The 24,877-nt window shown below is 40.1% G+C and overlaps 1 protein-coding gene across 5 annotated transcripts in view; it reads right to left on the minus strand.

The window, feature by feature from the left end:
* MBP (myelin basic protein) overlaps window positions 1–24,877 on the minus strand; it is a 114,404-nt gene that overhangs the window by 28,578 nt on the left and 60,949 nt on the right. Inside the window, exon 1 of one of the 5 annotated variants that reach the window (XM_071554944.1) lies at window positions 23,874–23,924. The exons of the other annotated variants lie outside the window; for them this stretch is intronic. Within the exon in view, the coding sequence (XP_071411045.1) occupies window positions 23,874–23,889 (16 nt within the window). The 5' untranslated portion in view covers window positions 23,890–23,924. Of the gene's footprint in view, window positions 1–23,873; window positions 23,925–24,877 lie in introns of those variants that run through there. 5 annotated transcript variants of the gene reach the window in all.

Here is a 24,877-nt window from a genome sequence, read left to right on the forward strand (position 1 = left end):
TTTCCCAGAAAATTCTAAGATGCACTAGAGTCTTATAAATGCCACATTCTGCATATGATGTACATATTTACTAACATTTAAAAAAAATCTGAAATATCTGGGCACAAATAAGCCTGTAGGCCATTTATCGTTGTGTTGAATTGTTGCACATTTAAAACATAACTGGAGATCTGGCTCTAAAGAAGCTGACAAAAAATACTCAAAAAAAAAAGGGGGGTAGGGATGTTCAAGGCTGCCTAAACTGCACTTCTCTACAATCCAAACAAGTCCACAACTGTTAGACACCGTATCAGTTTGACATTTTCATCCAGTTGCTGACAATTTGTTCACAGAGTTTATCACATCTCAGAAACTGGTGAAATACTCCAAGACAATGCAAACACCTCTGTGCCCTGTGGGAGGCAGAAGCCCCGGTGGTGATCCACACCTCCCATCCACTCTGCCCACAATGCCAGAGGTAAGAGGAGCTCCCTGCCCTGTGAGGATGCAGAAGCCCGTGGTGTGACCCACATATCCATCTGTGTCCTGGAGGTAGAAGATGTGAGCACCTCTGGGGCAATGCAACAACCATGTTGTGACTCACATCTCCAGTTCAACCCAAGACATTAGCAGTGGAAGAAGCTCACACCTCAGTGGGGACAAGAGCCACACCACCAGCTGCGTCCATGAGGTGGAAGACATGAGCACCTCTGTGCCCTTTGGGGACACAGAAGACCAGGTTGTGAGCTTCACCTCCCGTTCAAGACACTGGTATTAAGAGACACCTGTCTCACATGGATATTGTGTCGCAATCATCTGCAGCTCCAGCTCTGTCCTTCCTATGGGTGGTGAGAAAATAATTCTGCCTACAAGATCAGCACCTAGGTGTTAATTTTAAAAACACAGTAAATGTTTCACAAACATGTCATGTCAGGGATGTTCTGCACTCCATTTAGTTTTTGTCTACCTGGGAATGCTTACTCTAAACAGATATTAAAGTGGGATTTTAGAAGGTGACAGGCAAGATGATAACTCTGGACCCAGAACAGACGTAAAATCCAGGTTACTCAAAGGACAAATTCCACATGCCATATCCAAAGCCAGTAGGGAAACCATACCTGAGCATGTTTGTGGCAAGGATGCTGCAGAAGCACAGACTCCCAAGGCTGAGTTTGTTCTGTCTCACAGTTTAAAGTCTCTGCAGGGCCTGGCACAAGGAGCACAGCACTCGAGGATGTTGCATCCTCTTTGCTACTGTGAAAGGAGGGAATGAGATTTTTGCCACTGTGGCCTGTCTTGCTTGTCAAAACAGCTTTGTCTGCAAGCTGCATAATGGAGAAAGTCAGCACTGATGTAGGAGCAGAGCCATGGAATTACTGGGACAGAACCAGTGGAGGGTATAAAAATATTGTAATACACGCAATGAACAGTGTGCAATATGCTAAACCATTAGCAAAAAATATTTCAATGCCTTTATACTTTTATAATCTATATACAATTAAAACTCTAAAACTCTTGCAGGTAGTTTGGATCATACAACAATGATAAACTATGCAGAGCCTTCTTGGTAAAGCAATTTCCTCAGTGAAGAAACTTCATATCTAAAGAAATATTTTTTCAGAAGGGAACTCAAATATATGCCTGAACAACTGATACAAGATTTGATTAAAATGTCTGCCTGCCTGGCAAAAACCCCCAACACATAAGAAGGAAACCTTGGTCAGGAATTTATCACAGCTTTCACAGGAGGCAGTGTTCTTCATAATAGCCTCAAGGGCAGTCCTAAAACCAGAAAAAAAGAATATTTGAAATCAAGCAGGAAGTTCCAGCAAATAAAACAATGAATCCAAAGGATGAAAGCAGTCTGCACTGACTGAACTGGCACAGGGCCTTACAACTGAGAGATTATTCCACAGAAATATTGGCAGAGGGCTAAGAATAAGATGTTTGGTATAAAGATGGGGGGGGAGGGGGGGAGAGAGATGAATGTTTCTTTTGATTATGAAAAAGTTAATGAGAAATGAGAACTCAAGACACGTAGAGCCTGATACCAATCACCTTGTCTGCCTATCTGCAAGCAATGGCCTGTATGTAGCAGGGAATAAAGAAACATTACACACAATCTCATGAAAAGACTGTTCACTCCACAGTATCCACAGCCTTAAATGTCTATATGTAAGACTTCCAGTCCTAAAAGAAAGGACAGTATTTGCATTGGTCACATCATTCTGCTGTTCTGTCATGTCAAGCCCCATCTTTCTCTCTGGCCCCCACAGTTTTCAGTCCTGCCTCTCACCTCCTTTTTACAAGGTTTCGAGACCAAAGCTGCTGTCTGAACCACTCTGCTGTGCTGCCTATCTGACTCCAACAGGCTCCACCTCCTCAGACATTATGCATGATCCCTCACCATACTGCTGCAGGCTTTAGCATACTTCTTGGATAAAATTCCAAACTACCTCTGCCCAGCAATTCACTTCTAAAATTTCTTGTCATAAAGCCTAACTACCCAATACCAGTCAGAGCTGTCAGAAGCCAGTACAAGCTCACAACAAATTCTCACTTCTAAATCAACTAGGAGAGTCACAAGGTTAAAGCATTACCTCTCCTAACCCACCCTGCCAAATGCTTAAAACATACATTCTACGATCCTAGGAGTTTACACAAAACATCTACATTCATAGAGTTCCCACTTATAAACTAAATACTGCACAGCCTTTTGCCCTTTCTCAAATCCTTCTGCTGCTCTGGGTTGCTGACATTTGTCTACATTGTATATGTATGGCCAAACTTCGCCAACGAATATTTGGGAAGGGCTCTGCCCACGTGGGTGTGCCCTTCCAGCCTGCACAGTGGATTTTTTAGGTGAGGCTCTGCGTGCACAGAACTGGCCCCACCGTTTCAGTCCTGAGGTCCATCTGCCACGGCCGAGCAAGCTTGGACAGTGACAGTGAAGTCCTCAGGACTGTCTACAGCACCCAGTACTAACCGGGGCTGACCCTGCTGAGCATCCGAGATCGGATGGCAGGGAGGCATTGAACTGCCCGGTACGGTCTCCAGTGAGACTCGAACTCATGACCTTGTGATCCAGAGTCTGGAGTGTTCACCATTACACCATGGGACCGCCCTCTATTAGCTTTCAAAGTAATTTCACAGTACAGTTCTCAATGATCTTTCCAGCAGTACCCCACGAACCTTCTACAGCTCCACTAATGGAACACTGCTGAACCAGCAGCTGCCCAGAGTTCTCTTAATCCAGTCTTAAATGTTGCTTGATTGGTGCCACCGACTGATCAAGTTTTGGAAGTTTGTTTTTGCTTCACTCAAAGAAGAAATACTTAATATCTCACCCTTCCCAGTGAAATCTAAATGGCTGTGCTAACACAAAGATCATGAACTGCTGCGTCTTCCACATCCGAGTTACAAACAGGATTCTCCCCATTTCATTTTTACAAGCTCATCTATACAGGCAGCACATGAAAGGAAAACAAAACATTTCTATATTGACTGAAGCAAGGGGCAAAATTACAAGATTTTCAAAGTGCCTGGGCCATCGGTACCATTTGTACTGCATGAAATCTCACTTTTCTTCAAGATGTATTTACATGGTGTTTGATATACTAAGAGAAAATTTACTCTGCTGACACATCAATTTCAAGTTATCTAGTACTTCTGTGGGATTTTACCTGACATAAACCATGCTCTTACTCAGAAAAAAACCCCAGAAAATTATTAGGGAATCCCAAAGCTACTAACATAAATCTAGACATACAATAAAAGCCCATTTCTGCCTCTGAGCTAAGCATCTGTTAGAACAGCCTTTTAGATTTCTGATTTAATATTTTAGTATCTAACCTCAGCTATTCTAGGTCTTTAGAAACTCCATTTGACTCTCCACCATAATAAACCATGTCATACACTTCTATATACATTAATAAATCCGTTCTCATCTATACTAGGTCACATCAGGCATATTTCTCATACACTAAAAAAGCCATTGATATCAGATTATAAATAATAAAGAGGTTTTTTACAATTAAAAAAAAAGAACACTTTTTCCCCGTGCTGAACACTTGTGAGCTGTACCATAGTTCTAAATGTGACTCAACGCTATATGAAGAACAATGGTGACAAACTGTATAAAACCGCGGCAGTGATCGATGGTACTTTACACAATATCTGCTTTTCAGTAGCAGCATTCTAAGAGTGAAAAACTGCTTGCACAGTACCAAGCCTTGTACCAGTTCGTGGGAGTTACTGCTATTAAAAAAAGAAAGAAAGAAAAAAAGAATTCACAAACTTTATTTTGCTATTTGAGTATGTATAAAGTCTTTTTTATGTGATCAAGAAAACATGCTCAGCAAAAAGAGCTATTAGTTCTGAAGACTAAAATAGTAGTACAATCAAGCCACGCAACATTTTAACAAGCAAGAAATGCTATGAACATGTTTTTCCAAGTGTACTTTGGGTATGTTTCTCTCAATCCACCCAGCAAGCCTGAGAGTGAGCAAACCCACCAATACTCCAGTAATTTACAAAGAGCCTGAGAACAATTCAATAGATTACACCAGAAGGACTATCATAGGGCAGCACTTGAATACAAAATATGCACATGCCAGACAGTCCTAGTTAACCTAGGTGAAGACGCAACCCCAGGACGGCAGGTGATACAACTGCTTTTTTTCAGGCAGATTGCTCCACTGGCACCCCAGGCCAGCAGAAGTCATGCTGCAGTCCTCAGAAGCATGGTCATCCCAGCCAGCAAAGCTAACTAATGCCTGGGGTGGCCTCATTGCTGCACTGACCTGGAACTGGCGGGCTCCAGCTGGCAGCTCCTCCAGGGCAGCAGACCTGTGCCTGCCAGCAAAAGGCTGAACAATTAGTAGTTCTCTGCCTGTGTGTGCAGGAGCACCATGCGCCAACCACCATGCGTTTCTGAAACACACCAACAACTCTGCCTTGGTTTTCTCACCAGGAAGTTTTCATTTTTCTGTTTCCTAGGAATCTGTGCAGACAACTCACAGAAGGTAAAAAGTGCTGAGTTAATTTCTTCTCTAAAAATAAAAGGTCATTTATTTCCCAGGTAAGAGCTTTAAGAGCATTTCTGTAGCAGCAAGTTGTGATTGTTTGGCAAAATATGAAGTCTTTTGTATTCACATCCTGTGATATCCCAAAATATTATTTAGCATCCCTCTGAAATAAGTAAATAATGCAATCTGTTTACAAAGCCCTTGCAACTTGATTCAGTTCTCAGTTTAGGATGTAGTCCATCACAGGGAATCAAAGACTTTGCTTATCCTGAGCAAACAGGATAATCGGTAGTCTGCCAAAGGGGTACCACAGACTGTAGAAGCCCAGTGTGTTGGAGGAGGTAGCAGGAAAATTGCCTGTGTACCTCCAGATTCGTGTTCATGGCCTGTTAGTGTCTCATTTCTCATCCCCACCCCAGAAAGTCTGAAGTACTGGAATCAGGATAAAAAGAGAAAAACTTAAGTCCATCTCTAGGCCTGTGAAGAACAGTTTGAAAAAACTTTGGTAGGGTCCTGAGTGCACCAGCAGGCTCTGCATCCTCTTCCCACCCATTTATCTGGGAGTTACCTGCCCATGCTCAGGGTCAGCTCTGCTATGGGGCAGTTCCAACCCAGATTCAGACTGCCAGGAAACAGCTTGGTTGAAAGACCTGTGAGGAGCCTCCCGGGTGGCTGGCTGGTCTGGAGATGCATTTCAGCTCCGGCTCTTGGCCAGGCCTGATCTGCCCAACACTGCCCGTGTCCAGCTTCTTGTCTCACCACGATGTGACCTGCCAGGACTCTGGCAGCCACAGCAGCTCCTGCTCCCACTGTTGGGTACCCAAGGTGCCCACCCCTGCCTGCTTCACTGTCAGCCTGGGTCCCACTCACCCCCACACTGAGCTCACCACTCCTGCTGCACCCCAAGAGCCTGAAAGCATCAAACTGTGAAAAGCAAACACATTTATTTTCAGCCTCGTATATTATCTTTCGCTTTCAAAAAAACCCAAAAAAACGCTAAAAGAAGACTAATCTGTTCAATCTGATGAGATTAAGAAAAATAGAGTTCCACCTCCCCAGTATACACTGAATTATCCTAACTACCTAAAAAGAATGAAACTCTTAGAAGAGGGGTTGAACCTCAAGGAGTATTTTCCAGCAGCAGCATATTACTGTGTGAGAAACAGCATAAAAAAAAAGGAAATACTGATTAACGAAGAAAGATGGATTTCATAAAGACAAGAAAATAAGTAGTTCATAATTAGGATAAAAACTGGCAATTGGAAAAGTCTCCAGCTCTGACTCCTTGCCTTTCAGGAAGTATCATAAAAGCCACTTACTGAAAAAAATCCCCTTCTCCCTATCCACATCTCTTCCTGACAGTTCTTTCTGTGACATTATAAAGGACAGGTCTATCATTCACACTATTTCTGAATTCCCAATTTTCTTTTCTGACAAGGAAAATAATTTTCATATGCCTGAAGGAATAAAATTAAGGCCCATTTTCTTTGCAGGTGGCTGGCACAACCTAGTTGAGAACAGCAATTGTAAAAATATCCTACGCTTCTACTGATGGTACAAGCAGTGTGTTGCAATCCCTATAAAAATGAGAAAAAGTATTTGGAGCTATATCGTGACATTATTTGAGCATTTATTCTTTTTCATGCACACCTTATTTATCTTTTGATACAGTTTGATGAGACGATTGCAAGTTGAAGTCATGCTGCTTACATCCCTTTTTCATTGGCAGGTCTGCCACACATAATAAATGACTTCAACCTTCCCAAATACAGTAAAAGTGAACTTACAGAGAAGTTCACATTTAACTAGAGCACACTTTATGCTGTCCTTGGAAGTTGTATGGGGCTAGCCTAAATGATAAGTACCATCATCATCACCACCACTAACCAGCATAATCTTCAGCCATTCTTCTGCTCGCACTGCAGTACAGACTTGCTAATTTCCCCTAAGATTATTTTGACTGAAATTCAAGTAATTGGGAGCCACCTGCACTCATGTGAGTGGCTGAATGCCCAGCCCAGTTCACAGGAACATTACTGGGTGATGTACAACCTTGTATATCCAGGACATATATCCAAGATTATTGCATATAACCACAAATGTCAACTCTGTTGAGCCATGCTGGGGGGAAAAATATGCAACTGTACAGCTCTAAGTCAGCATAGATGTGCAGATAACTGAGACCTATTTCACATAACAAACTACTAAGTTTTGTAAGCAGAATCCTTTTGTCAGCACTATCCTGCATATACATACACACAAATCTGATGTAATAAGTAAATCCCAGCCCAACTGAAGACTGAAAAAGGCAATCCCCTTAATAAACATAAACCCTTAACAAATGGATAAATGCCAGCAGAAGACAAGGGTGGGTGTACTCCAATGTAGAGGCATCACATCCCTGGGGAGTGAACCAGGTTATTTTCTGATAGCAAAGTTTCTCAAGGTGGCCATACAGTTTCTCTACTAACATATTCACAAACATGAGCATTAATTACTCAGGAGTACCAGCAGCATTAAGCCTGCAAAATGGTTAGCTAACTAGATCAAATATCCCTTAAATGGTAGCCAGAAAAGGAACTGAAATGAAACAAGAAATATATTTAAAAGGTGCAGTGATTCTATAAAAAGTTTATTCAAAGAGACTCTCTCTTCATGTTTTGTAACACAAAATAGAGCAAAAGGCTCTGCTTCTGAAAAACGTAACATTCAATGAATACCACTGCACTTGAATGCTGACTGGAGAGATGCTAGTGATGCCAGTGATACCAGAGAAGCAATGTCTTCTCCTTCTCTGCCTGTTTACCCTGCACAGTCTCTAAAAAGTCTTTAAAAAGTGGCTGAATGGAACTTTTTTACCTCTGACTAAGCACTTCTATCAAGACTATGTGCTTCATCTCCCTTACATGAATTACACAGTATCATGATTCAGAACTAATCTGATCCATCCTTGGAAACATCCATTGTATTGTTGAAGCAACCCTTATTCTTTCCTGTATCTATTATACACAAAATGAAAACTGTTCATGGCTAGTAATCACTGCAAATCTCTAAAGAATAAAGGGGCAGCCTTGGCCTTATCTCAGTGGCCTGAAAAACAGTCCGTTCTTTTTCTTTGTTCATAATCAATGCATTCCGGATGCATAGCTGTGCCCATGCTCTGTGTCAGGGTGTGAGATCTGACACCCTCTCTCACCCAACTTGCATATTAAGGTTTTTTTAATGTAGAAACATGGACACAGAGGGGTGGAAGGGGAAAGCAAAAGGGGCTGTATGCGTATGAATATAGGAAGAAGCCAGGACCCAGCCGCAAGAGAGAGATGGAAATTGCTGCTGGGGTCCTGCAATTTAGAGGGCTGCTTTCTGTCTTGTTATTCCTCAGCTTTAAAAGATGGGAGAAACAATTCTTTGCTTTTAATGATGCACATACGAAAGTAAATCACTCACTGAGAACGATGCCAAGGTACAGAAATAAATCTTTAGATTTCAGGATCAGTTATGTGCTTGATCAGCCACCTTTCCAATCCTGCTCACAATGGGAACACTCTGGCACTGTATCTGTACAAAACACACCAACAAGCCAACTACTACTAAGAGCTTTCAACCCATGATAATGGCCAGTGTGACACACATGCCATGAACTTCAGATCAAGTTGCAGGTGCAGAATAAGAAAACATCCTGTTCCCCACCAGCAAAAATGTACTTTCCATATCCATACAACTCTTTTGCTTCCCTTCTCCTCCTGCTCCATGCAGACATAACAAATCAACTTCTAAGTCTCTTCTTTCAGCATCAAATGGAGTGTGTTCCCCCAGAGCAATTTAAAAATGAGTGGTCTTCAGAAGTTAAGTATTTTTATTGTGTGGTTACTGCCCTAAAATGCCTCCCGCTCTGGAGAGAGTTTTTGCATGACTCTTCATAAAACTGCTTTTTAAGGCAAACATTGACAGTTATTAGCAAGCCAACTTTCCGCCTTTTCACTGGTATGGCCAAGTTGTTTTGGCAGTAAAGTCTGATGGAAATTAAAACCAAACCAGTCAAATTTGTAACTACTTTACCCTGGAAATAGGCATTTGAAATGGGTTTTATGGAGGAGCTGGCAATAAAGCAGTGGTTGTCAAATTCTGCTTTTGGACTACTTTTGCTAACTTAACAAAACATTCCAAATAGACTACTATGTACTCAAACAAAAATGAAGAGGTAAAAGCAAAAATCAAATTAGTCCTTAGCCAAGTGAAACAGCTGCTGTTCAAGAATATGTGTCCATTGAGGCATCTTGCTTGGCTGCCCCCAGTATGTTCTTACAAAACACACAGAGCCAAGGGCACTACTGCCAGCCAAACTGGAAAATTTTAGGGTGTTTGCATTTCACCTGTCAGGTTGAAGCTCCCATGCAATCTGACATCAGGGATTTTGACCTTCAACTCTTCAAAAAAAAAAAACTCCTGGAAAAACCCCCAAATGCCAACAGTTATTTTACATTTCTGAGTTCCCAGAATGTGGTATTGACAGTGTTAATTACTAATGCTTGCATGGATCAGATTTTTCTAGTTCTTCTCTTTCATTTACAATTTTACCTTTGAGACTGAGCTGTGAATGTGCTTTAGGACACTCTGCAGAGCTCACAACTGTGCTTAGTGTTCTTTATTACCTAAACACAGGTTACGAACTTTCGGTTAATTTTTTCACAGTATGTAAAGTTCTTCTAGGGTATTTCAGAAACTCTATCTCCAACACAGAAACTGCCTGCTTAACAATTTTATATCTGCTTTTTATTTTCTAACAATTTCATACTCTAACAGAGAGGGTAACATGCTGTCAATGTCTCATGCACTTTCATCTGGTTTTGCGTTTGGTTTAGGTTTGATGTTTGTCTTTTTTTAATCTGAGGCAAGATACTAATCCACAGGACTCAAAATAATTAAGAGAAAGGAAAAGAACTTCAGCAATAGATTCAGACTATAATTGAAATTACTTGTCTCCACTCCATACTAAAAGAAAAATCTCACAGCAGGACCCTGAGAAAACTGGCTGTGCTAAAGAGCCTCCCTAAGACAAAATAAAACCAGAAGAGCTTTCCCACCTCCTCACTCTTCCTTAGGACCATAGTTATGCAACACTTTGTTGCTATCTAAATAACTACTTTCTTTTGGATTCATTGTCATGTTTTCTGCTCCATCAGGAGAAAATAAGACTGAGAAGGGAAAAGTGTGTGCGGCTTTTACGCAGCAGGAATAGCAAAACAAGTATCAAATCTATATGCTCCCATTTCCAGCCTCTGGCACTCCAGTGATGCAAAATCTAACAAACTGGGTGTTTCCTGATTATAAGCAGCTCAAAGCCAACCATCATAGCCTGTTCTACTAGGATGAGCTGAAAGAAGAGCGATGTTACCATCAGCATTAGTGTTGTCATCTGTGTGAATGGTCCCTGTTAAAATGCCTTTGTACGTAATCTACCTTAAAGCAAAGCAGAGTATCACTCTGTCCGACTTTAAAGTTTTGAAGTAATCCAGTCCGAGTAAGAGTATCTTGTAAGATGCTTCCTCTACTGAGAACACAGAGCACAAAGGTGAACATACTAATTATTTGCAAGGAAGTGAAAAGAGAAAAACCAAGTAAAATATCTTAAGCTCAAAGTCACTTCCACCTACTTGATATCGTGTGCTTCTAACATAAAATAGGAAATTCACAACAATTGCTTTTATATGCAGAAAAATCTTAATCTTTATGCAGCTGAACTGGTTCATTAGAGCATAGACCCCTAATGTCTCAAGTCTTCACAGAGCTCAGTTTCAGATCAAGCAAGCTGCAAGCTCCTGTCATCCTGATTTGGTTTGCTTCAATAGCATCAAGGGACTCTGAAGCAGACCAGGACATAATACAGATTACATGCATGTAACAGCTGGTATAGGATTTTTCTGAAATAGTCGAAGGATTGGTGACAAACATGATGCTTTACAACTATTATCAGAGCAAAAAGCTCTCTCAAACTAGTAGCATCAATAGGAATAGCTAGGGAGGACAGATACTAGACACAGTAATAGGTCATATCTGAAATCTAGGGTTAAAACTGAAATTTATACCCTTTCCTAAAAAGTACAGACAAACCTGAAGTATAGATAAATAGTAAAAACACAAAAGTAAAAACATGGTTCTTGATCCTGAAGATGGTACCCTGGCAGCATTAATCTGATTAGCAGTAAGAAAAGGGGAAAAAAGTTTTACCCCAACAAATCGGTAAAACTCTACCATAGGAATATAAATATTAAGTTGAGGCCCATTTCAGTAGCCAAGAATTAGAAATTTTGCTAAAGATCATAACTTTTTTCCCCCAAGATTTTAATAGGGCATGGGCACTGCACTAGCAAAAAGTGTAAACACCTGATCTTAATTGTAAATTAAGGCAATTTGCAATCTTCTATTTTTATTCTTTTCCATCTAGAATGAAAAGATATGAACAACTAAAAAAAAAGTATTTCCATTTATTCTACTGCTGCCTAACTGTGCAAAACTTGTGTGTCACACAAATACATGTTTGTATACACATGTACACAGCATACCAAAATCTTGGCTTTGATACTAGTTTTCAGATTCAAAGAAAAGAATTCTAAAACCGGATTGAACTGATTAACATTTTTAAGTTCTTAGGCTAGCTAATTCCTTTGCCTTTCAAATAAATATATTCAATCATTGTACATTGGCTAAACAGTCTATTATTCGCTTAGGAGACTGACAGCAACTCCACACTGCTTTCCTAAAGCTTCAGCTTTCCAGGGATGCCATGTGTTTGCTACAACCATTTCATAAAAGTTCTGTTAGTAGGCATAAAACAAAAAAAAACTTAGTCCATTTTATTATTAATAGAGGCTGCAGAGGTTCCATCACAAGAGGTTAAGATCTCTGCATTGCAACATACAAGGCATTTGTAGTTTGTACTTGAAGATGCAAATACTTCAGTGGCATTTTAACAGTAGAAGTATCTTTTTTTTTTCTCCCACTGGCATAATTTTACTTTAAAATTGCTGCTATCTAAGCAACTACAAATAAGCCCCCTCGGTCTAGTGAGGAGATTAGAGACTGTAGGTGAGATCCAATTTCAACTGAAATTTAGATTTCTATTATTTGTAAAACAAATAATTTAGTGATGACAGTATTTTAAGTTCTGGAAAGTGTGACCAACTTGTAACAGTAGTAACCTAGACTCATAATTTATTTTGCTATTTGCAAAGATAGCACACTTTTTTGATTCTGAGTCTGTGTATCATAGGCCCAAAATCTGGTTAAAGACTGACTATTAGGAGTTTTTTTCAGAAAAGAGTACAATTTGTTAGAAAACTTTTAAGAGAAACTTCCTTTTTCAAGGTCATCCTGTTGTGAAATATGTTTCAGTCCTAACCAAAATCTGTTGTTACAGCAGAACGGCCACAACAGCCCTGAGCAGTGTTATTAACTCAGGTCATCTCACCAGTATTCATCTGTGCAAAGCTGGAATATTCACTGGCATGTGGATTGCAGTGTCCAGTGTCTCACTTGCAGTTATTTAAAAACAACCAAAAAATTACTTAAATTTTAAATTGACCCTTAACATATGGACTTTTTTCTTTTTCCTTTTTCTGATGCTCAGGGGTGCAAGAAAAAAACATAGAATAGCTAATACTGTGTAGTAACATACTGGTTAATCATCAGAAGTTCACTACAAGGAGAACTGTTGGTAAAGCAGCTGCTAGAAAGCGGCAAAGGTAGATTTGACCACCGGCAGTAAGGGAAAACCTTGAAGAGGAGGAGTGAATAATGAAGAAAAGGAAGGAATCAGTGAGATGGAGGGATGCAAATGCAGCTAAAGAAGGTCTGGCAGAACGATCAGCAGGTGAGACATAACGTGTGGAAGAAAGCACAGGGGGAAAGGACTGGTGGTAAGTGAAAGCAGACAGCAGCCATACAATAGCACGGTCACACACAGTAAACAGGAACAACACTGGGTTGGAGAAATCACCCAAAGCGTAAGAAAAGCATGGTCAGGGGTACAAGTTCTGTTTACCTGGAGAATCTTTAAACTACTTAATGAAAAGCAGGAATGCCAGACAAGGGACTGGGGAGGGGAGGGGAAAAAAAAAAGAGAGGAAAAAAAAAAAGAAGCAACAGGCAGGTGACATCTTTACAAAAATCTATGTGTTAAAATAAAAAAATTTCGAACTCTTATTTATGTCACATCCCATTCCACTAATACAAGGGATCTGGCAACAGATCAGATTGCATTTCTTGGCTGCTGATGAGGTTTAATTTTGAGATAGTAACTACAAGGTGACACAAACTCAGACTTTCCTCCTCCAAAAGAAATCATAGCAACCAGTGATCCCATTGTGCTTTGTTGATGCATAATTGTTAAAGAAATGCTTTCCGATGCCCTGTGAGAGGGGGTACTATCTCGAAAGCTCAAAGGGATTGTTCATTTGATCACTAAGCACAGTGTTATTCCAACCACTCATGCACGCAGAGAATGCCTCTATTCTTATGCTCCCCTGAGAGTTGAGATCATCTGAGATATGTCGGCTATCACATATAAAGACTGAGGTAGAACTGCCAGCAGGACATTTTAAGCAAAGGATTTTCAGAGACCTGGAATTCTTTTCTGCATTTTCTGATGACAGTTCAACTTGCTGGCCACTGGGCTAATTTAAAAGGCGTAACCGTAGAAGCAATCCTTGACTTCAAGATTTCAAGCTTGAGAGCTTGTGTGCTAGATGGTGAAGCAGTTTTAAGAATGACAAAAGAGATACAGATGTGTTCCTAATCCCGGATCCATCTGTCTCTCCTCAAATTCATGGGCAGAAATCAGTAAGGTTCTTAGCACAAGCATATACTAACACAGGAGGAAAAAAACTCCAAAATAAACAAGCAAAAAGAAAACCTCACTCCAAAACATAAGGAAACCCCCTACACTCAAAACCCAAACACTAGGCTGAAAAGCTGCACACAAAGATAATGTAGTTAGCAAAGAACAGGATTACTCTATGCTGCCCTGTCCTAGCGTCTCCTGTGACATTTATTTCTCACCTTTTAAAACCTGTTTTGCAATATTCCATTCAAGTCGTTAAGATATCCTTGTAATGCACTTTAATGATGCTTGAATTGTTTTGTTGAAAAAATGAAGTTGTTTACCAATAATCTCAAAAATGTAATGCCCAGGCTCTTACCCATAGATATATTAATTTAAAAAAAAACCCCAAACAATAAAACAAACCACCTCTGATTCACACCACTTTAGCACAAGCAGCACATAGGCAAGAAATCCAATCAGTACTACGTGCTAAAATCTACAGAAAATTACACACTTTCCAATTTACGCTTCAGAGACAAGGAAATTGCCTATGAATCTCCACTGTGTGCATGTTACTGTTCTCTGAATTACACACACACACCAGCCTAGAAATTAAACAGATGAATGCACAGTGCATGAAAGGGCACAAATATGCTTTATCAAATTCCTCCTCCTAATCCAAGCTGTAATTTTGTTTCCCCCTCTGTGGGAAACATGGCTTACTAGCACAAGCCCTTATTTTTGTGTACAATATTATCTTTAAAATAAATGCATTATTGTAACCACAACATTTTAAGGAGGTCTGAAGTGTTCTAAAAACCTACACTTGATGCAAATAAGCAGCAATTTTCAGAAAGATGTGACCTCATTAAAAGTTCTTCAAAGAAGAAATCTTAGAATATTTCACTCAGATGTAAATGTCACTATTTGCACATTTTGTTTTTCTTTTAACATCATAGATCAAAAAAATGACAACTTTCCAATATTCTTACAGAGGACACCCAAATCTCTTTTTATTCTCTAATTAAAATAGCAAATGAAACACCTAAATAAAATTACCAGAAGAATCAAATATTTATATACTTAATCTGTGAAAATAAATCTGCTAAATTAGAGGGGTTATATTTTTTATTTAAATGAGAATATTTGAATGGTGAATCTGCCCTTTAAAAATACAAGTGTTTATGCTGCAGCATTACATCTCAACTAGGTCAATAAGAGCAGACTAATATAGATGGAGGAAAAAATGCTCTAATTCTAAGTAGCTCTCTATATCCAACTAGCTCATATTCAGCCTTTTTCCACAATTAATTTCTGATTAAGAACACGATGATGATACTTTGAAGGAGTTGACTAGAAAAGTGAGATATTTGTATATGTCAGTAGTGCTTGAGTGTCACAAAGCAGTGTGTGATTTTGAGTAACCTGCTGATTTCAAAACATTCACTTCTGTTTTCTTGAGGAGACAGCTCCACATGCTTTCTTTTCCTTATTTTTTTTTATTTGGAAACTTGAAAATAATTTGCAAGAACATTTCAGACTCAGAAATCCCGTAACAGGTACCTTAACTCCAGGTAGAACTAAGAACAGTAGAAAAGGCCTCATATTTTCACTGCAGAAGGTATTTGTAATCAGCACTTAAGTTAAAAAAAAACAACACGTGGGTGGCAAAAACGTAACTCAAACTGGAAAGACAATTATCATCCCTTATAATTATTTAGAATTGAGAAAAAAAATTACAAGTCAATATAAAAATATTGTTAGGCTGAAGAGAGAAATCATTTAAATGTTTGCCTTTACAGAGCACTCACTAGCAGAGTTTTATTGGTACAAGTTCGACATTGCAGCTGTAATTATGTCCAGAGCAAAAATGGCACATAGAGAGGGTGCTAATGAAGCACACACCCACACAGCATAAATGTGCTCTTGTGATTCTGCCACCCGGTTTACCAAAGTAAACAGGTTTTATTGCGAAACTGCAGTTCATCTGCAAAAACTAGAGCAATTTGATTCCTATCCTGCAGCTAAAGAGCAAAATACTGCGTGGTGCTAAAACACTGACTGGCATCGAAAATACCTACCCTCAGAGACAGGAGTGGGCTGCATCAGGTGCAGGGCAACCTTCTTGTGGTCTTCCCATTATATTTACAGATCAATAGGCCTAGTGAGCCAGGTGCTGCTGCAGCAGGAATAGTGACTGAAATAATGCTGGGAGTGAGTCTGCATTTGGCTTAGGGTACTGTAGTAATAGTGGAAAAAAAAGGTCATGTGCATCATGAAAATAATTAGAACACCTGAAAAGGAAAAATTCCAAGCATGCATGCATTTAGAAGTCTCAGCTCCTGGGCTTTTCTCTTTCAGAAAATTCCTTAATTAGGTTAAATCCCACTGATCAATTCCCATCCTGAAAACAGGCCACTAAATACAAATTACTACAATGAGGTGAGCACTGATTTTAAAATAGATGCCAGATTTATTATGGTTGGCATACGGAAACAGAGGTCACATCTCTCTGCTGGAGTCCAGGGGGATTTATCATAGAGGGAAAAGTGACAAAAAGTTATTTTGCCCAATCTTCTGATTCGCACTGTAAGACCAGGTCCACCAAATAGCTAGGTCAAAATCTGGATTGTATCTCAAAGTGTTAAAGCATATTCCTAATTCTGCTGATGTCTAGTGAAGTCCCTCTGTTTATTTTCATCATCTGTGCAGCTCAGATGATGTTGGCCAGCCACTGATCCCTCACAGGAAGGGCAGAGTAATTTAGTGGAAAAAGAACAGGGAAGCTTTCAATTTTTCAGGGGTCTTAAGAGTCTGTGGTTTAAGGTTTTATTTCAAAATGGATCTTGAAACAAATCTGCTTTCAGATCTTTGTACCAGAATTATATGTTTTGAAACAGAGCAGTAAAATTATTTCAAGGAAATCTGGCAAATAAATAAGTAAACTTTCAGAATTTATACCTAGTACTGGCTAGGGAATTCAGACTGAAATAAGGCTTGTTGTATAACTGATATCCCAATATCTATTACCTACAGATTTCCTGTGTTGACAAATGGAGAAGGAACATAATACTACAGCAATAAAATCTAGAGATCAAACAAGAGGGTGTGTGGTCCTTTTAAGGATGGTTCATTTATACACAAGATCGAACATGACACACAAAACAAAGGACAGCCTGAAAGTAAGTAAAAAGTAATAGAATAACAGCACTGCCTGCTCATGTCACAGCCTTATCTTACAAAAATGACATACTGGAAAATCTTAGACCCGATAAAGAGGTGAAGCAGAAGGCAGCAAAACATCACATCTACAACTGATCCTGCCCAAAAAGGTTTTGCAAAGAATTCACTCCACCCCTGGCAAAAGATGTCAAAACTGCAATTAAATCTTGGCCCATTCATTCAAGAAAAAAAAATCTCCTTCTCCTGATTGGCTTTGGGCTGCAAGATTCCTGCAGACAAGAAAATGGAAATGAAGCTACCTCAAGCCTGCTGGCTGAGCAAGGACTTCACGTACCACAGACCTAATTTAGCAACTTCCTTGGCAGGAACTCAGGCATAACCACTGCATGGCTCTGTTAAAATAAGTGAAGTTGCTGTGCTGGAACAGCAGGAGTTCCTGTCAAGGTATATAGAGTCACCCCATCTTGATAAACATCCAGGGAAGCACACTTATTTCAAGCAAGGAATTGTTTGTCAAATGTGAAATATTTATTTTAGAAGCATCAGTATTTTGTTTCCAGTGAGTGCAGTGAAATGGTCTATTTATTGTAAGGTAGCATGGTGCCTTAGTTAGATAACCAAAACGTATCACACTTGTTGCAAGAGCCCATTTGATCACTTTTCCACCAATAAAGGTTAAAAGAAAATCCTATTACAGATCTTTCAGAACAGAAATAAGAACTCTTGTGACTTTCTTTTATCTGTAAACAACTTCAATTGAACTCACTTGAGACAAACAGATTTAGAATTAGTTTTGCACAATCCATACATGTGTTTGTTTAAACAAATGAGTTTAGTCTTTAAAATGCTGATTTCTAATGCAGTCCTCCTGCAGCAGATAAATGATGCGCAGCAGAAACGCTAAGATGCTACAGCAAGAAGGACCAAAAGGGGTGGGAGGGGGGGGAAATCACAATAGATGACAGCTACTAAAAATCACTCAGACTGATTTAAAGTTGCTGTTTTGATTGGGATACTTTGCATCCAGTATACAAATGGTTCCTTCTAAATAAGTGGGAGTATTAAAAGGCCTAGAGATGGCCAAGCTTTTCATTGGCAACAGGGAAGAGAAGCATAGGGAAGGCTCTAATGAGGGAGCCTGCTCTGAACAGCACTGAAAATAAAGAGCAGCATTATCATGGCTGTCCTCTGCTCCTTGCAAGGCTTGTGAGCGACTGCAGTCTTGTCGCCACCAGGATGTTTCTGTACAAGTACCAGTGTGTGCACACCAGTAAATACTAGTCCTTTTCACTTCTATTTTCCTCATCAAAAATAGATTATTTTAGATGTGAATTTCTGCTCTGTTCCTCCTTGCCAGCACTTAAAGAGACACTGTCACACCCATAAAACTGAACTATTGCACCAGTGCTGCCAAGCTATGTATTTGAAGGAGTTAAGCCAAACCACAGCCAGCCTTCTTGAATAAATGCGTAACAGAAAGCCATAGCTTCAAGTATGGGTTGGATTTCCTGCCTGACATGGTACTGGAGCCCTGGAGTTTCACAGAGCTCCAGGCTACAGAGATGGGAGTGCCAAGGGGAAGCTGACAGATGCCAAGTTCTGGAAATTCTCATTCATTCATTCAAATGTTCTTTGTTCCTTCTTGTTTTCACTCTCCACCACCATCAGATTAATTTTCAGTGTTGTGGACACAGTTGCAAACACCATACATAGGGATGAAACACAATTTAGATTAATCTAGCATAGAAATAAAAATATTTCGTTGGGGTCACTACCAAAACAACTTGTGTAGGGTGTTTACAACATTCTGCCATTCTCTACTTTTATAATCCTTCAAGGGGGGGCTTACTGGTGCTTGCCTCTTCCTTCCAGAGCTACACCAATCACACACTACATCTGATGCTTTCACAGAAGAACTGCTGCTGGACAAGAGGATGCAGCTACAATAGCTCTTCTGCTGCCTTTCCATAATCTTTGGGCATCAGCCTGAACATAGGAGAATCCACAGCTCTTTCCACACTCCAGTCCACCTCTTTAGTATCAGAAGAACAAGTTGATGCATTTTGGATTTTAAGCTCAACTCGCTATCTTTATAGTTTTGCCAAAGTCAATGGAGATAATTACAGTATTGCCAGTGAACAAGACTTAAATCGAGGTGTGAGCAGGAAGTATTATTAATTCCTTAGGCCTATCTGATCCTGACAAGGAATTGGAATTTCATCTGATAGACAGCACACTGGATGGGAAGCATCAAGTTTGCAGTGACCTACTGTATTTATGAGGGCAAGATGTATACCTCTGTATCCCCTTTTCACCCTGGTTTCTACTGCATTCAGATCAGAAGGAATCTGTGTTTGGAGATCTCTCTCTTCATGTGTGCTGGGGGCAACGTAATGGAGCCCAGACTCACAGACAGAGGCAATTATGGCTTCTGCCTCTTTTTAACCAGGGTAACTGATCCCCGAAAACCTGAGGAGAATCCACTATTTTTATAGAATTTTTGCAATATTCTGGCTCAAATCAGGTATTATGGACTTTATCCATGAATTATGTAATGAAATTCCATAGTCCGTATCACACAGGAAGCCAAAGTAGATGGCTCTCTCTTTTTTTTTTAAAGACATGAGAGCATTATCAATGCTAGCTGGTGTTTTCATATTCTCCTAATGTATGGTACAAACCCTCACCCCGGTTCTCTTCTACTCATTGCACTGAAAAGTGAGTCATGTTGTAATTAAACTTTGATGACAACATCTGTTTCAGCTAATACGACAGAAGAGTGGCTGGCCATGGAGGACTAATCTGCTTCTTGTTTCACTCAAACCAGAACTGAGCATTCATTCAGCCTCACAAAACTGGAAATGGGACAACAGCAACATTTCAGCTCCTTTCCCCAAAATAAAGATCTTCCAGAAGCACTTTTAATTCATTTGCAGATAAAACCCTGCCTTGCCCAAATGGATGGTACATAAAAGGATCAGTGACAGAGAACACTAAGGACTTCTGTGAAAACAGAATACTCCCTTGGGCTGCAGCCTGTTAACAGGACAAAGATGACAAAATACACTGGGAAAGGAGTAACTTGTTTTCCTGGCTAGCACAGTAGCCAAAGGCCTTATATCACCACTCAGCAACAAGTGGCATTGGACTACCCTTAGCCATCCTCACTTCTACAATCAGCTACAACGTGTGTTCTGGATAACAACAGAATGGTAAGTGCCCATTGTGTTTCCTCCCCATCTCTTATACAGACTCAGTGAATAAACAAGGAGGGGAAAAAAATCACCAGATTCTGCACACTGTATAGCAAGCATTAAAATAATGAATATGTCATTTTTCAGATATTGTACTGATTAATGACAGTGAGCACAGCCCACCACTGCTAAAAATGCAACACGCATCACTGGCTCAGCTCCACATCTGTGTTAACGATCCTAGTAACAAATTCAGTCCCTATTGCTTGCATGTGGTACACGCAAGAAAAAATGAAAAATCATACCAAACCAGAGTGGTTAAAGTGCCCTAAAGTCCTGATGCACTAATTTTGGAGCAAACATCAGTGCCATGAGCTTAAAGGTTTAGATGCTACTGTAGAACACTACATTAATTATAACTGCACATTAACTAGTTAGATATCCAAGAGCTACTGTTACTGTTTAAGAAGCAGATGGCTGCCAGAAAGAAATATGTTTGAATGCTACTGTTAAATAAAGAAAATCCATTAAAATGAGCCATAACCAAACCATCCACATAGTTAACACAGAAGTTGCAAATATCCATAACTCTAGAAAAAGCCTCAAACCTTAAAATAATAACAACTCTATTTCCACCACAGCAGTTCTCTAGTCTTCAGCTTCACTTGTCCATATGTAAACTACACAGAGTTTGCAAAAACCACTTCGTGATACATAGGATACACAAGTTTCAGCCCCTGTCCTGAAAAATCTCTAGGTGGATATAAAAAAAATCACAGCAAAAAGAGAAAACTGTGAGCCACACCTCTGAGATCCAACAACTACACAAAAAATAGCAAGCTTTTTTTTTTAAATTAAAATGTAAATCAATTCTCTCCATCACAGAACGCTAATCCAGGCTTGCTGTTGCAATTTCAATAAACTAGTGGTCTCTGGATGAAAGCAGACAGGTGATGTCTTGCAGGAAACTGGGAAAAGGAACGAGATGGTAAAGGAAAGTGAAAACATGTGGACAGTGGGAAAACCAGAATCATTACTTAGTGTGTAATGAAAAACTACAGGACACTAAATTCCCTAATTTGCCTCTCAGGCAAGAGGAAATAACTGCACCATGGTAATAACACCTATTTGAGGACCATTTGTTGTCTCACCAGATTGATTTTTTTTTGTGTAAGCTTGCCATTATTTTGCATTCAAGTCATAGCTTGTGTTCCACAATTGATTGTGTTTACAAAGAGAGAAGCTTCCCAGTAAGGTCACTGAACTACAGTAACCCTCAGCTTTTAGCCAGCTCCTGACAGGACTGCATCACCTACTGATAAAGGCATTGTGCTTTCCAGTTCCTCCCTTCACATTCTGCTCCCTACCTTTTTTAAACAAGAATCAAAAAGCAAAAATGGATACAAGAAGAGTAAAATCCATACAGATGTAACACACAATCACATATATTTCCATCTTGTAAATATATCCTGTAAAACCAGAATACAAATTCTGTTATTTTCCAAGAGAAACTTCATAAACCATCATTAAATCCTCAGCTGAACAACAACAAAATAAACCAAACCCCAAGCCGGCACAAGATACACAGCATCCAAAAGTCTGGATGAAGTGGGGCCACATTAAGCAGACCAACAGCGAGCACGACCACATCTGTCAAACCACTGCAGACAGAAGTTTCATGGAGACAGAAGTTCTTCAACCTGCGTGGGTTTATACAACTACCCACAGGACATTCTGTGTAGGACGCAGCAGCAGGCATCAGCAGAAGCAATGAATCAGGGACTCAGGGTCTCTGTGAAACTGTGCTGAATGTACACTTTCTTTCTTGTTCCATCTCTGAGCTCTGCATATAAAAAGATACCTCAGGATGTACCCTGTACTGCAATTAGAAACAGCAGAATGGCAGATGGTGCTGGAAAAGCACTAAAATACAATTTTTCCTTTTAGAGGGAAAAAAAGTGTTAATTTCACTGTTTTAAATTAATAAAAACCACAACCCCCACACACCAAACCCAAACAACAACAGAAAAAATACCTCACAGTACAACTCCAATTCCACAGCATGGATCCCTGGAAAGCACTAAGCCAGAAGAATCATGGCCACATCCAGATAAAATTTTAGACCTGATCTACTAGGCAGAAATGAAACTTTCCCATTTCAGAAGGTCAAGTCTTACTCTATCTTTCCAAGGAAGACTTTTTTTTACACTGAGGGTGGTAAAACAGGGGCATAGGTTGCCCACAAAGGTGGTGGATGTCCCATCCCTGGAAACATTGAAGGTGAGGTTGGACAAGGTTCAGAGCAACCTGATCGAGTTGAAGATGTCCCTGCCCATGGTAGGGAGCTGGGACAAGATGACCTTCAAAGATCACCTCCAACTCAAACTATTCTATGACTCTGTCTTGAAAAGTTAGCACACAACTGACTTTCCCTGCCATCAGAAAGGGGAATATGCTGTAAACCTATTACAGTATCCCCATGGAGAGATCTTCCTTACTTGTTATTTTATGCTAGTTCAACTCAATCAAAAAAAAATAAAAGTATAAATAAAAATCAGCATTTGTCATTTTCCAAGGTAATGCAATATGGGGTTGCACCAAAGAAAGAAAGTCCAGTCCTCCCAGACATCAGAATGACTGCAGTGTCCCTCTCACCAGCCTCTGCCTCACAATTGTAGAGTAGCAATGGATTTAATAAACTTCTGAAAATAATCTCTGGAAGTAAGACTAGCAGTCACCTCCTGATCCATGTCCTTAAACACACAGCACCATACCCAGCAATTTTCTTCTCACTCTTGCACTGAGATGTCATTCATGATCCTTTTCTGATTACATACTGGTTGCAACAGACACCATGTTGACTACGTGCAAGTTCAACAGAAGTTTGTAGCAAGCAAGACATTCTAGTTCCCCATCACAGATGCATATTCAGTATATATCAGACAACAGAACTCTGTTGGGTGCCACAAGAAAATCCTTTCAAAGGACAAACAAAACTAACTCTTGTCAATTCAGAATTTCATAGTTACAAATACCATCAACTGTGATGTCTTTTCTCTCCCATACCCTTACCCTTCTGCTCCACTTCTCCATCCTCTTGAATAAAATGTTCATTGCCTTTGAGAAATAGCTCTCTGAGACACAACAGATACATAACCTATTTGTTTCATAAAGCAGCTGGCACAATGTGGCTTCATTGTTGGTGAGGTCACTTCATATATAACCCAGTATAAAAATAAGTATTAATGAGAAATGCAAAAAAGCCTTCCGGAATAGTAATTCCCTAAACAAGAAAACTAAGACACTTATGTTCGCTCTCAAGTGGCCTTCCACAGTAGTGGATAAAACCTTGCTTGTATCTACAAAGAACGCTGTCAAGACTTGTAAGAGATCGCCATGCTTGGTTCTGCACCTCGATGACATTTTCAGTCAGTAATAATGTGTTTGCCTCGAAAACTGCACTCAACTGCTAGGGACTGCAGAAACCACAACTACTCCAGAATGAAGTATTTCCAAAAGAAATACTGCCATATTCAAATAGCACAGCTTCATCAGATACCTTCTATATAATAATCTTTAGCAATTGCCTCTATTCCCTGCTGTCCACAGCAGAGAAATCACCCTTATCCTGAAAAGTCACATTGTCACCTGGTCCAAGCCAATACTAACCTTGGAGAGGCGTCATACAAGCACAAATCAAGAGGTTTTCTGTCTCCTTTGCCAAAGAGCCCTTGACCCGGCAGTCCAGGCGCCCTGGTGACAGCCAGGGACTGGGAGCTGCTGCCACCGGGCGGCATCAGCGAAGAGGGACAGCCAGTGCTGCCGGGGAGGTTCCCCGCTCCTCCCAGCGCCGGCTGAGCACCCACGCACCAAGGCAAAAGGCAGGCAGCACTCAAGGGGGGCTGTTCCCTCCCCTGCAGGGGTCTCAGTGGCTGCATCAGGCAGGAACTGACTTCTCTGCTGCCTATGCTAACCTTTCTGTAGGGGGTAGCATTGTCCAGAAAAAGGTGGGGGAAGAGACCTCTGTGAAAAATAAGTAAGTCGCATGACAGCTATTTGTGTGAAAAGGGAAGGCTGTGCTGCACCAGCTCAAAGAGACTGGAGGCTATTAAAAATTCTTCAGAACAGGGATTCTAGTAAAAGCTGAAGCTATAAAGGAACCAACTACTGGTGCATACTTGATGCTTAGTATAATTAGCATCACTGGGGAAAAAGAAAGAAAGAAATGAAGTAGATCAAGCCAGAGAGAGAATAACTGAGAAGATTCTGTATTAATTTAATTCACAGGACAAAAATAACTCAACTCACTTAGGGAAAACTGTTTCAAGCTTATCCTTCGAACCAAGTATTTTAAGAAATTGTCCAGAACTGCAGGGAAAGGCAGGTGTACACAGCAGTGTCATTCTAAAGACACATAAAACTTGTATCTGCTGAAATATTCTCCCTGATTTTCACTACAGTGGTTTCATTTGCACCTTCAGTCCACTTTGATTTCCTCACTTGACCAGGGTAAAAGAAGATTTCAGACTCCATTTGCAGCATATTTCCTCTTTTTTTTGCCCCAATTTTGACCTAATCTTAAAAACAACAAATAAACCAGACTTTCATGTGCAAAGCGGTAAAAGGGTTGATGCTATAGTCTGACTGGGTTTGGAGTTGGAAAGAAATTTTCC

Source organism: Pithys albifrons, chromosome 4, assembly GCF_047495875.1.
Source record: "Pithys albifrons albifrons isolate INPA30051 chromosome 4, PitAlb_v1, whole genome shotgun sequence".
NCBI classification, from domain to species: Eukaryota; Metazoa; Chordata; class Aves; order Passeriformes; family Thamnophilidae; genus Pithys; species Pithys albifrons.